Source organism: Micropterus dolomieu, linkage group LG13 (assembly GCF_021292245.1).
Source record: "Micropterus dolomieu isolate WLL.071019.BEF.003 ecotype Adirondacks linkage group LG13, ASM2129224v1, whole genome shotgun sequence".
Lineage (NCBI taxonomy): Eukaryota > Metazoa > Chordata > Actinopteri > Centrarchiformes > Centrarchidae > Micropterus > Micropterus dolomieu.
Genome location: NC_060162.1, coordinates 7357449 through 7370639, shown reverse-complemented (window position 1 = coordinate 7370639; position 13191 = coordinate 7357449). Strand labels below are relative to the sequence as shown.

The following is a 13191-nucleotide window of genomic DNA, read 5'->3' as shown; positions in this document are numbered from 1 at the left end:
AGACAAACATGAGTGCATGCATCTAGACAGAAATTTTTGAAAATAAGTGGCACAAGTACAATTTACACTCACCCTCTCTCCAGGATCTCCAGAGCTGCCTGGTGGGCCAGAAGAACCTGGGGGTCCGGGGAGACCCTATTTTAAGCAAAAATATCTCATTTTAAACACACCAATGATACATACATAATGCAACACAAAGAAACAGGCACATTTGCTCCTCTAAAAGTTCTCGCCTTTATCTCGCAAAGTGGTCACACATGGGAGAAAGGAATGCGTGAGGCAATATGGGACAGCTTGTTGAGTTGTAAATCCTTTTGTGAGGCACTCTTTATTTGTCTATAGCTCAGCACTTGAATGACTGGCCTCTGTGGGACTCCATCTGCAGGGTGTCAAGGGCAACTGTGTCTGAAAAATGTTCCTAGATAAATAATTTAGTTCTTCAACATCTGGGTCATATCTCTTCAGGGGAACTGTTTTGGCCACTCCCTTTGAATTAAGAATCAGGCAGCGAGGGATTTCACAGCAAAGCAACTTACATTTTACTATCCAGAGGACATAGCAGAATGGGTGACATGAGCCGACATGATTAAAATAGGAAGTTAGGACAGAGAGACTTAGAGTGACAGATTTTGAGACAGATTGACTTACTGTTGGCCCTTCAGGCCCAGGCGGACCCTCCACTAACATTCCCTGAAACACACAGGCACAGAAATCATCAGATACCCACAGCTAGCTCATGGCTTTATTCACAAGTACATGTCTGTGTACAACAACCTCACAGTGTACATATTCACTCACAAGTATAGTCTGTCTCCACTAACAAAGAGCTTTGGTTAAAAGAGTTAAGTGTATATGCATACATGTCCCAACACACCTGCCTATCAGCTTTCCATCTCAAAGCCTTTGCTAGATTAATGTACATTCCTTCCTGTCATTTCAGTTACGCTCGAAATTAATCCATGGAGAACAGGGGGGTGACTGACTGCAGAGACACAGAGGCAGAGCCGCCCTGAGGTTCTCTCAAGCTGAGGTGAAGCAGTAACAAAATTGAAGTGATAATTAATTTGTACCCACTGATGGACCAGATCTCTGATCATGCGTGCAACATAAAACCAGTTTATGCATGTCTTTGTGCTTTGAAATATATTGATAGCATCTTCTGGAATTATAAACGTATTTCTAAAATATACTGTCAGGCAAAAACAACAAGCCATCTCAGTTTGGTGTGAACTCACAAGCATCTGACTTACAGATGTATTGTTGCAGCTCTGCAGCGAAAGAGATATTGGCTTTGTTTGCTCTTGTGGTGCATCATATTGGCTTCCTGCTTTGTTATTAGGACACATTATCCAAACCTATTTGAATGATGTGATCTCAGGATATCAACCCCAAAGCTGAACCCACTGAGCATTTTCATCATAAAGTAACAGCATTTGATCTTTGACACTCCCCAAGTTATGCCTCTGTTTCGCCTGCAGTGTGTGTGATGGGAAAGAGGCTAGACCTAGCATGTATCTGGTCGTGTTTCTGTGTAATAACGTCTGTCTCAGCTTTTTGCATGTTTACAAGAGACACGACACACTGGGTGGTGATGTGTACTCGAACATGCTTACACACACATATACGCAAATGCTCACATAGGAAGTGGACTCACACTCCGTTCTGCTCTCATATATAAACATGAAGACACTCAGTCACAGAGGCATGTATACTTAGTGGATGCAGTGACATTTGTTTGAAGTGAAACAGCTGTAGCTGTATTGGAGATATAAATGCTTTCTGTGTCTGAGGTACCTTTGCAAACATACAAAAGGAGTTGTCCTCAAATTAACGATGTTACATATGAGTGTCTGAATCAGAGTTGGATGTACTCCACCTGTTTGTATTACTTAGGTTTTTGGCAGAGAGGCAGAAAAAGTCTTTCTTACTCCCTTTTGTTCTCCTTGTATTCCTTCCCTCCCTCCACCTCCCCATGTGTTTACACACAACCCACACTGTGTTTAGAGATTATTGACAATCCCTGCATGGCTGTTCTCCAAATGTTTACGCTGTAGTCCTGATGACCAGCCAGGAGCAAGGCCCTGGCCCAAGGATACTGTGAGAAAGGTCTGGTAGGCCCTAATCAGTGTGTTTGGCATCAGTTTGGTTTGTCATTCCGACGTGAGGGGTGGATTGCGTTTAGATGTGGATCATTCATACAGTATGTACTCGCAAATATCAACATCCACACATACATCCATACGCACACAGGCACAAGCAGCCTACATCTGTTGCTGAAGTATGTTGTTCAAATAGTGATACTCACAGGCTCAATAACAGCAGGCTCTCCCTTCTGTCCCTTCTCGCCGCGAGCTCCGTCGACCTACACACCAAACATACAGAAACAAACATGATCAGCCCCCCTCTGCTTCATCAACCTCACCACGCTGTCCTCCTCATTTTCACAGATTAATTGCCAGTATGTCCTTCTTTAATTTTTTCACCTGTCCATAATACTGATCGGTCTCAGCAGGTAGCACTTTGCCCTCTTTGTCGCCATAATCGGGGTCTCCATAGACGTCATAGGGGTCTAAATCGTCATAGTTGGAGATGTGCTCCTCCTTGAACCCATCCAGATCCGTGTAGTCACCCTCGCCTTCCAAGCCCAGGCCAGTTCCAGTGGCGATGGACCCCCCTGCTCCGGTGCCGGCGCTTGCCGATCCACCTCCAGTGGTGGAAGATCCTCCAACAGAGGCAGAACCACCTCCTACGGACACAGAACCACCTCCGGCAGACCCACCCCCAATTGTGATGGTAGAACTGCTGCTGCCGCCTCCTCCACCTCCAATGTGGACTGTCCTGCTGCTGCTACTGCCTCCTCCACCTCCAAGATGGACTGTACTGCTGCTGCTACTGCCTCCTCCACCTCCAAGGTGGACTGTACTGCTGCTGCTACTGCCTCCTCCTCCTCCAAGATGGACTGTACTACTACTGCCGCCTCCTCCACCAGTGGCGTCCACACCATAATCATATCCATCGGTGTAGTCATCGTAGGAACTTCCTATCTATAAAAACACAGATATTGTTATAAAACAAATCACACGATACATAGGAAGATGAGAATCATTCAAAGGCCTGAAGTAGTCTCTTGCTAGTTCTCTAGCATTGCCTATATATTGCCTATATATTGAGCTTACTATGACATTTTTAAAACATGGGACTTGAAATGTCTTTATTAAGTAATCAATCCTTAAAATAGTTCAAACAGCTAATGGATAAATCAGCTAGCTTGTTTCAGCTCTATTGCATACTATATTTTTCCCAAAGCTGCAATGATGGAGATTTCTACAAAAGCATTTATTTCTTCATGGTGGCCCGAACAAGCCCCTGCTTTTGTATCCCACACATAGGCCTTGCACAGAGTATGTAATGAGGTAAAGAATAGGATTTATAATGTATTTTAACTATTAGACCAACAGGCCTCACCAGCGACAATTAAGTGAGTGATTAATGTCAACCTACTGATGTCTTATTGCCGGAGATGATTACTGAAGTTCCTCCTCCACTGGTGATGACCGTCCTTCCAGTTCCTGCATCCAAGTCAATCTTTCCCCCTGCTCCGAGATCCAGCTCACCCCCGGTACCAATGCTGGTGCTGGTGATGGGAACACGTCGAGAGGTGTCCCCGTCAGGCGATGCCGTGGACTCGTCATAGTAGGTCTCGTAGTTACCGTAGCCATCGTAGCTGTCGTAAGGGCTGGTCTCCTCTCCGTAGGCGTCTCCTCCGCCAGTGGCAGTACCTGAAGAGCTCGCTGAGGAGCCGCTGGAAGAGGAGGATGTGCCAGAGGATGAGCTAGTGGAGGTCAAGACTTTGCCGCCGGTGCTGTCAGAACTGCCCCTCAAAACCACGATGTCACCATCTGTCTCCTGTAAGGCATAAGGGATATTGTTCATGGTTACATTGGTGCATTTAAAACAATATGCTTGTTGTTACATTAATACATGAAGTCCATTTGTGGGAAAAACTTATATTGGTAGACTACCTTGACTTCTGTGGTGGCTGTCTCAGTATCAGGTGTCAATTCTTGAGCCTTGCCATCCCCGTCCTCATAGTAAGGGTATTCATAATAATAGCTGTCCTCCTCTGTGTTCTGAAGAAAATAAATATTACACTTACACTGAGAGAAAGAAAAACTATCAATTATTAATAATATGATTTTGAAATATGATCCACTGCTCTTTTGCTGCTGGGTCTGGCTGATATGTGTGTGACAGACTGGCCATCGATCAGACGCACACAGGAATGCCTTTTACTTTGCGGGCCTAATCCTGTGTCTCCCTGTTGCAACTTGTTACAACTGAATGACAAATTACCTTTCCACTGCTTTTTTTAATGAATCTATTGCCTATCTTTAGAAAAAAACAGGTCACGTTTTTATATACCCGACAAGGCCCCAGGGCAAGGAAAATGTCAAGAGGAAGAGCTTCCTGTCCATCTTTTAGCACTTCTGACACACCATTACTTAGCATGCAAAAAGTGTTGTGGTATTCACTGTGGGAAACGGCATGGTGCAGGGATGCAGGCTTAGGCAGGCACCACATCATTCCTAAACATTATTAACTAACTGCATAGCCTGATAACCCTGTTCTTCCCAGTCAGCACTTTCCTCTGGCAGAGTGCACTTGTCTTGCGTATGCCAAGAGGCTCTTTTCAGCACAGAATACAACCGAGATCTGATTTGAGTATTAGAGACAATTATGGATTAAGAGAAATGAAGTTCCTAGAGTAAGGTCAGCCATGAGAACACTTTGTGGTTCTCGTTCCTCTAGTAATGGGCAACGTAATGGCCTTGAGTTTACAAAGCTGCACTATGAGCTCTGAGTTAAAAGGACCATATTACAATCATAAAAACCTAAAGTTAAGAGAAGGAAGGTCTCATTACTCACATATTCATCTGTGTTGGGGTCCTGGTTCTGAGGCTGTTCAGGCACTGGCACTTCACAGTCAGGACTGTAGTGCTCACAGTAGTCATAGGCAGCACGATGGTCTGCTACAATCATGAGCTGCTGGATGTCTCCCTGGAAACCACAAGAAACAGGAAGTCATGAGACTCACTGGACCCAGATACAAGTCATGCATGTCAATAAACAAGCAAACAATCAACAGTGACAGAGGGATGAGGGAGAACATCTTTGTGCGGCATTACCACATGCAGAGCAGGCAGTCCTGAAACTAGCTCAAGCCAGGGGAATCTAAGGGTGACTAAATAATGAAGAACTTTGTCTGGGGTCCAAGAATGTCGTTTCGCATCAGAATTGAAAACCAGAATGTGAAACAAAAAGCTTACAGCAAACAGAGTGTTACAAGAAGAACATTGACTGACTTCATGTAGCTGCGGACGATGACAAAAACAAACACACACAACCACAGGTTCACATATACACACACACAAGATGAATGGTTTTGAACAGCATACAAATGTCCTGCCCCATATCCGAATCGGACATGAGTGATTTTGCCTTTGAGCTGACTGTGTAAGATGAACGGATCGACTTAGCATGTGCAACATGGCAAACATGAGCAGACCTGCAGTTACAGATAGCTGAACTGACCCATTTGTCTTAAAGGAGTGCATACTGAGTCAAGGTGATGGGGGGGGCGGGGTGGAACAGTAGCAGCAGTGAGAGATTTAAGGACAGAGAAAACTCAAAAAGATTGATAGAAAAAGAGCAAGAGAGAACAAGAGGGAAAAAGAAGAGGCTCAGAAGGATCCCCAGGCTACATAGGGAGATGGGTGTGTGTGTGTTTGCCACATGTTTCTGAACAGAATGCACATGGCACCAAAAAAGGCTGTTGAATCTATCCAAACATGTCCTAATCACACTTCCAAGTCCAATGATGTCATTCCTCATCAATCAAATACAATGTCAACGTAGCTGAAACAAATATATTTTCAGGGGGTATGAGAATAATGAAGCTATGGGAATGAACCGCCAGAGTATGAAGTGTTTCTAATTAAGTCCAATTGCCAAAAATCTGAAATCCTTCAACATGTCCTTCCAGCTTAAATTCTCCATGGATAGCTCTCTTTTCTGACAAACATAAATGGATTGCATTTGTGGTCTAACCAGTGACAGTTCAATGAGGAGCACCAGTCCCAAAGTATACACTCGAACATACCACACAGAACTCCCTGTGTCGGATCCTTTAATAACCCTTGCAAAACACAAGATGGTGTTTCCTGCTCCATCCTTGGCTTATGTTATCAGAGGGGGTTTATGGTGGACACAAGAAAACAAAACCAAATAATTCCTCCAAGACAGAAAGCCTGGAGTAACGATTACACAGCTCAACTATGAACTCTGAGCTCCCAGGAAACTTTCAAATGGCTACTTCTGAGCCATTTGTCTAAAATCAGGATCCGTTAGGCGCCTTGATTTGGTATCAGTTTGACAGTCTGTCTCTCCAGTCTTATCCTGGCAAGACCATGTGTCACAGCTGCGTTGAATGGGGATGATGGGAATTCAGTGTTTGAAATGAGGCCACATTCAATAAGGAATAAGCCCTCACTGTACAACAAAACAGCCCTGCTGTCTGGAGCATGCAACTGCTTTCCTATTCACATGCCATTCTTCTGCTTTCCTTTTTCTTTTTCCTTGCGCTCTTTCTCTTCATCTCCCAGAGCAGCCAAAGGAATCTCAGGGTAGATCCTCACCACAAGTGGTGTGATCCTAATTGTACAAAGATGACATAATTAATCATACGCCTAAGCGTTAATGAGAACATCCTTGCAGCACTGAGAGCGCTGTGGCAGAATCTGTTCAATGATGTGTAACATGTACACAGAGAAAGAAAGAGGTGTGTGCATGCCTAGAAACATAAGTGTGCTGTTGTAAGGATCCTACTGAGGCTGGAAAAGCCGATGGCTGCATTTGATTGTAATAACTCTAAAACTAAAGGCATGTGAGAGGGAAAAAAGGGAAGAAGTTGAATAGGGAACGTGGACCTGAGCTTGACTGTGCTCAGTGCCGTTGGACCATTCAGCACAAACAGTTCCAGCTGTCTGAAGTTTTATTCTGTGTTAAAAGTTCTGTACAATAAAAAGGGAAACCAGGCACTGAGCACTGCACAAAACCAACTGCAGATAGATTTACAATTGCACTTAGAGTTAGTCTGGAGCATGGAGAGAGAGAAAAGAATGGTCAAAATCAATGAAGCAGACTCTAAGATATCCTCTCTAGTCCTTAGTATGGGTGAAGCTAAGAAAACACTGCCCCTACATTTCCCATAATGCAACTTTAAAGCATCCCACATGAGACCCTCCCTGCCTAGTAAATGCTGACATCTATCCATTTTCACACCAGTTTGTAATGCAAACTTTCTGTCATAAAATGTGTAGACCAGCCCAATCCGAGACAACCCTGGTGACATCACCATGACATCATCGGAGGTTGTTTTCTCAGACTTGACAAAGTGTCCTCCAGAGCAATTATTTGGAAGTGCAAATTTCTTTATTTTTCTGATTTTGGTCAGATATAAACTATAATAACTAAAACTGCAACTACGTGCAAAAAGGCCTGTATTATTGTATGCTTGCTTATTATTATTTTTTTTTTTTTGTCCTCCATCTTTACACAAATTATTTCTGCATTGATATAAAAAGGCATACAGTGCTTACCTTACCATGAAAACTGCACACCTTCACAGTAAAACTATTGTCAAAGTCTTGATCCACCATGACAACCACTAAAGCTGGTTCTGATTTCCTTTATTTGCGCCAGATCTGTCTTTTCACCGCACGTCGCTCGACAGATTCCAGTGCCAACAGTTATATAAGCTGCTGTTTTACAGATGTAGGGAAGCAGAAAATATTCCTATACTGTACTCCAGCTGTATGCTAATGCCAATTGTTTTATTTAGCATTCTGGCACTGAATGGTCAACTCAGTCCAGCAGACCATAAAGCATGACATATTTACTCCTTTACTGTTTATGAAGGCTATCTCTCTATATTTTGATGACAGGAAACCGCACTGCAACTACTGTATGTGCAGAGTTAGGGATTTGGAATTGGATAAGGCTAATTGGTTAATCCAAACAATTAGAAAGAACAGGAAATTATAGCTTATTCCTCACCTAAAAAGTCACATCAACAGAAGGTGACGTGACACATAAGCAGACTGAAACATGCTATATATAAAATGATTAATATACTGTGACACATGCAAACACAGTCATACAAGCACCACCCACACCCAAACAGAGCACACCAAAGGGGAAAGAAAACCCTGGAATTATACAATCGTACCCAAACCCCTGGGGGAACCATAAAATACATGCAATCATCTTTCCTATTTGAGAGGGGACAGTGACATTTTTCACTCTGAAGCATCATGTGGCACATCAGAGTGGTGCTTAAGGCAGAATTTTCAGACAATAACAGGGCTGCCGCTGTCAGCATCTCCCTGGACTCAGCTGAAATATGACTCTTCTCCTGACCAATGCGCTCCTCATGATGAGCTCTGGTGGAAAAGCCATTGCCTGTGGTTGTGAGCAACAGCCGTGCTCACTTCACATCACCTTAAAGAAACTAAAGACACTTATATGCACACACAAAATGCACTTGAATCTATTAGTGATTACAGGGCTGCAGCTTATAAATAGATTACTGAAGCAGAACAAATCCAGACTGATCAATAACACTTAAAATGTTCAGATTCATCTATTCTTTCTATATCTTATTTACTTAAATGACACATCCCAGCTTTTATTCTCGAATCCTCACCCTGTTTGGCCCCGACACGTATCCCTGTTGGATGTTCTGGTTGCGTCCAGGTGGGGGCAGGAGAGTGCTCTAATGAGCATGAAGCCAAATATTTGTCTCCAGCTGAACCTGACCCACAGTCATACAGGGTGGACTGAGTTCATTATGTCCCCTCTTCAGAATAAAAATATATGATGCATGGGATGGAAAGCAATATCAGTCTCAAAATCATCAAATCACAGCGGACAGCTAATGAATGGGATAAATTACTGCTACACAAGCGGCTAAAACTTGACATAATTAACTGCACACTTGTGCTCTCTTCTTCTTTCTTACACACACACATACTTCAATCATGAGGTGGAAGTTGCCCAACAAAGGCTTATTTTGATTAGAGTAAGGTTGAAGTGATGTCAGGTGACATCAGGCGACGCCCTGCTGATCAGTTTAGGGGGGCTGGGCTCAGCGTCCATGAAATTTGCACTTTCTTGGCTTAGAGTGGCACAGCATGAAAGAAACTGCACACACTAATGCTCACTGTATCTCCATATCCACAGGGACACCTGATAAAGGCTCTGTTTACCTTCATATTTACTCATTTATTCGACTTTATACAAAGCGACTTACATTTGCTATATGTGTCAGAGGTTGCACGGCTCTGAAGCAACTTGGGGTTAAGTGCCTTGCTCAGGGTAGTGGTAATCAAACCCCATGGTCTCCCACACCATAGACCTGTGTTTTATCCTCTGCTCCATCGCCGCCCTTTAACGCCTCACACAACGCTAAGAGCACAATTTAAAGAAGGAAAACTCAAGTCCAGTTTCTCATCGTTTTTCTGGTCATATAGCAGGAAAGGAAAATGGGTAGGAGGGCCCCACAGACCAGGATGAGACTTTGGGAGGTCTGAGCTCTGACTGCATTTTAAGGTGAGTTACTTTCACAACATATTTACACAGTCACCCCTGAGCTCTGAGCCAGGCCTTGGTCCCACTGCCAACCCACACCAGCATACTCCAACTTAACCACAAAAACCAAACAACACATTGCAGAGGTCAGCTTGCCGCACAGCGGCCATAAATCAGTATGGACAAAATTTCATGGACACACAATAAACTACATAAGCTACATGTCTGAAACAGACATACATATGCCTACAAAGAAATTACACTCCAACAAATGTACAGAATGAAAGCTTGACCAGACATCAAGTACATTTTCACCTACATACACTTTTCCCTTCAGACTGTAGCTCAGAGCAGCTGCCAAGAGCAACATGCCTGTCTGCCACTCCACTTATCCAATACACAGCACCTTAACCCTCACCTCTTTGCTGTTGTCCTGTTTCTAGATCCCATCTAGGCCTCTGCATAATTTCAACCCTCAGCTTCCCAGCCCCTGTCACGCTCGCTTCTGTATAAGACTTTCAATCCACGTCTCTAAGGACTATCAGCAGCCATATTCCCATTTCCCGTTCATTTGGGATAGTGGAAACCAGAGCAGCTCGCTTAGTCTAACAGACGTAGATTCTGAGTGTTTGGCTTGGCCATTTGATGAAATCTACATTAAAAAAAAGTGCTGAGGGCACACTTCAGGGCTTGCTGACACAGTAAAGGAATAACAGAGGGAATAAGGGGGGCGAAAGACAAACATCTGACATGAGTTAGGGAAATTCTCTTAATTATCCATGGTGGAAACTCCATCTTCCCTGGGGCTACTGAAGTCTACGTCCCATTTCTCAGCCTGAAATGTAAAGAAGTAGTGTGCTCTGACAGTGAAGCATGACATATGTCTTAGACAAGATAATGCAGACAAACATGACTTCAGCAATGCACAAGTCAGCATATAAGATGCATATTAGTGATTTGTGGAAACTAGGGGTGGGAATCACAGGGTACCTCACAATACGATACACGGCTCACAATATCGATAATATCATGATGCAGCAATTCTGCGATAATCCCTATATTGCTAGACAATCACGATATCTGTCTAACTATGAATACAAAATGCCTATTTTAAGTTTAAGTTTTCTCTATTTATTCGGCCCAATTCTGCAAAAACAGGCTTTTCAGTCTGTAAATTAAAACAACAGAACGATAGAGCAACTATAAAAAATTATTATAAAAACATGACTTTATAAAAGGCACATAAAATGCAAATTCACTGAATTTACATATTTTTTTGCTGACAATACAAATTGCCCATACCACCTAAGTCTAATATGTAAATCACTTTATATTGATAACAGTTCACTGACTCAGTGTTGTGCTGCCCTTTTTCCACCTAGTGGTAGCTGTGCTTTTAAGGCCACTGGCGATTCTGAGTTTGAGTATTGACCCTTTGGGGTTGCTGCAGCTAGTCAGCGTGGGGTGCTGAAGAAGCAGTGTAGCAGATCAAGACAGTGAAGTTAGCAGCTCTTTTTTATTTCACACAGAGCTCAGCAAACATATATTTACTTTAAGTATTTGCACAGTATGTGGTTCAAGATGTTGAGCATGTGCAGTAAAATGCGTAGTTTATGTTCAGATTATATTATCACAACGCTAAAGTCCGTAAGCATGTAATGATTCCAATTATGTTAGCATTGAGCTAACCGTCAAAGCGCTATTTGTTTTGTTTTTTTATGTGTTGATATGATGGCCTGGAATATCAATACAGTATCATGGAAAAATGTATAACGATATATTGGTGTATCAATTTTTTGGCACACCCATAGTTAACAAAGGACCTAAATACCCTTCATATTTCTCCATGACAGAGACCATTATTCACCCAAGGTAGACCTATTACTGCTTTTTGACACCTAGAAGGTTTTTCTTTTACAACCAAAAGAGTCCAGGTACATTTGTGAAAACTGTGGATTCACTGATTCAAAACATTTATTAGAGCTACTACAATAAATACAATCAACAAAACAGAAGCCTAGTTAAGGCCTGGCAACATCAGTCAAACCGACTTTACTACTACCTCAGAAACTGTGCCAAAATGGGCTTGAATTGGATTCTGAATTTGGAAAATCTAGTGTAAATATGGAGAGTAGTGTGAGTGCTCTGTCGTACATTCTCTTTGTAAACAGTTGTAAATCAACCTTAGTTGACTGAAACCGTAGATAAGGGGTGCTGAGTGAGTGGCAGGAAAACTGAAGAAAAGTCCTGAGGTAAAGATGAGGAAACAGGATGTGTAAAACTCATCACAACATAAAAGCTCTTAACGAGCATCAGGCTCATGTGATGCATGTTTTTACAACTTTTTCCTGGCTCTGTTTGCACCATGAGAGCCCCACAACAAGCTTCATCCCAGCCCTATAAAAGGCCTCCCAACCCTTTCACTGCTCCTCTTATTTTTATCATATTGCCTCCAACTCCTCCACTAATTCCATCTCTAATCCTTTGTTTTAATCTATCTTTAACCTCAGTCCTCTTCTTCTCAAGCCAATCAGGCTTTCTTACCTATCCCTCCCCAATTTATTGCCCCCCCACCCACACACATGCACATCTGGGACATCCTATCAGCAGATACCAAGGAAACCTCTGGATGATGTCATGTGGTATGGCTGCTGTTCCAAGACTGACATCAGTGGGGAGAGAGCTCCTCATTCTTTCCAGAGTATGACCCAAACGTTTTGGCTCCAGTACCCAAACCTAGTGCTCCAGCTTCCCCACTCCTCCACACTCTCTCAGTCCTGAACATCTTGTTTTCTCCACACCAAAGCCTCCTTCTGATCTACTCTGCTCCACCTCTCTAATATGCCAAATGTATGTCTTTCTGTGATAAAAGCTACACTATATGAACGTCCGCATTCATACCAGACAAAGGTGCTTTTGCTCTGCATTGGCTGCAACAATGGAGGCCAGACAAGAACTGCTGTGTTTGCACCTCGGCTACTTCGATTCACTCGAGGTCCCCTGCGGATTACCTCTGAGTGAGGCCAAGTGGTCTGCCTGTCTCGTTTGTGTTCCCTCAAACCAACCACAGCCTTTTATTTCGCTGAATGCTGCTTAGAACCAAGGGATGGGCATTAAATTATCTGTGGTTTTTCTTGGCGCACTCACTGGGAAACAGCAGTGAACACGGAAATCAGGGGACACATTCTGCAAATGGACTATGTCACGCAGGCCCTACCTTCTGAACAACAGAGATTACCATACACTGGAAAATACACACATGGTGTCATCATCCATAACCCTAAAGTCATGATGAAAAACAACATTACTAAAAGTCATTAGCTAGACTTTGCTAAATGTAATGGCTTAAAAACTGATTTTTTAAAACACGTACATTACACTCATTATAAAGGAGTAATCACTATTTCATTTCCAACAGTTGAGCATTGACTACTAGGTAAACTACCTGTCTTCTTCTATAATCATCACTTTAAGTACCTTCACATTCTTTACTGGCACACGCTGCACGCAAAAAAACCCCATTATGGTACTTACAGAGGGTAG

General features: G+C 42.9%; 1 protein-coding gene across 1 annotated transcript in view; it reads right to left on the bottom strand.

The window, feature by feature from the left end:
• Positions 1-13191, bottom strand: part of LOC123982192 (collagen alpha-1(V) chain-like) — an 80763-nt gene that overhangs the window by 40051 nt on the left and 27521 nt on the right. Inside the window, exons 5-11 of the mRNA XM_046067611.1 lie at positions 4927-5058; positions 4023-4130; positions 3502-3906; positions 2484-3044; positions 2306-2362; positions 649-690; positions 73-135 (exon numbers count right to left, since the gene is read on the bottom strand). Coding sequence (XP_045923567.1) covers positions 73-135; positions 649-690; positions 2306-2362; positions 2484-3044; positions 3502-3906; positions 4023-4130; positions 4927-5058 — 1368 coding nt within the window. The remainder of the gene's footprint in view (positions 1-72; positions 136-648; positions 691-2305; positions 2363-2483; positions 3045-3501; positions 3907-4022; positions 4131-4926; positions 5059-13191) is intronic.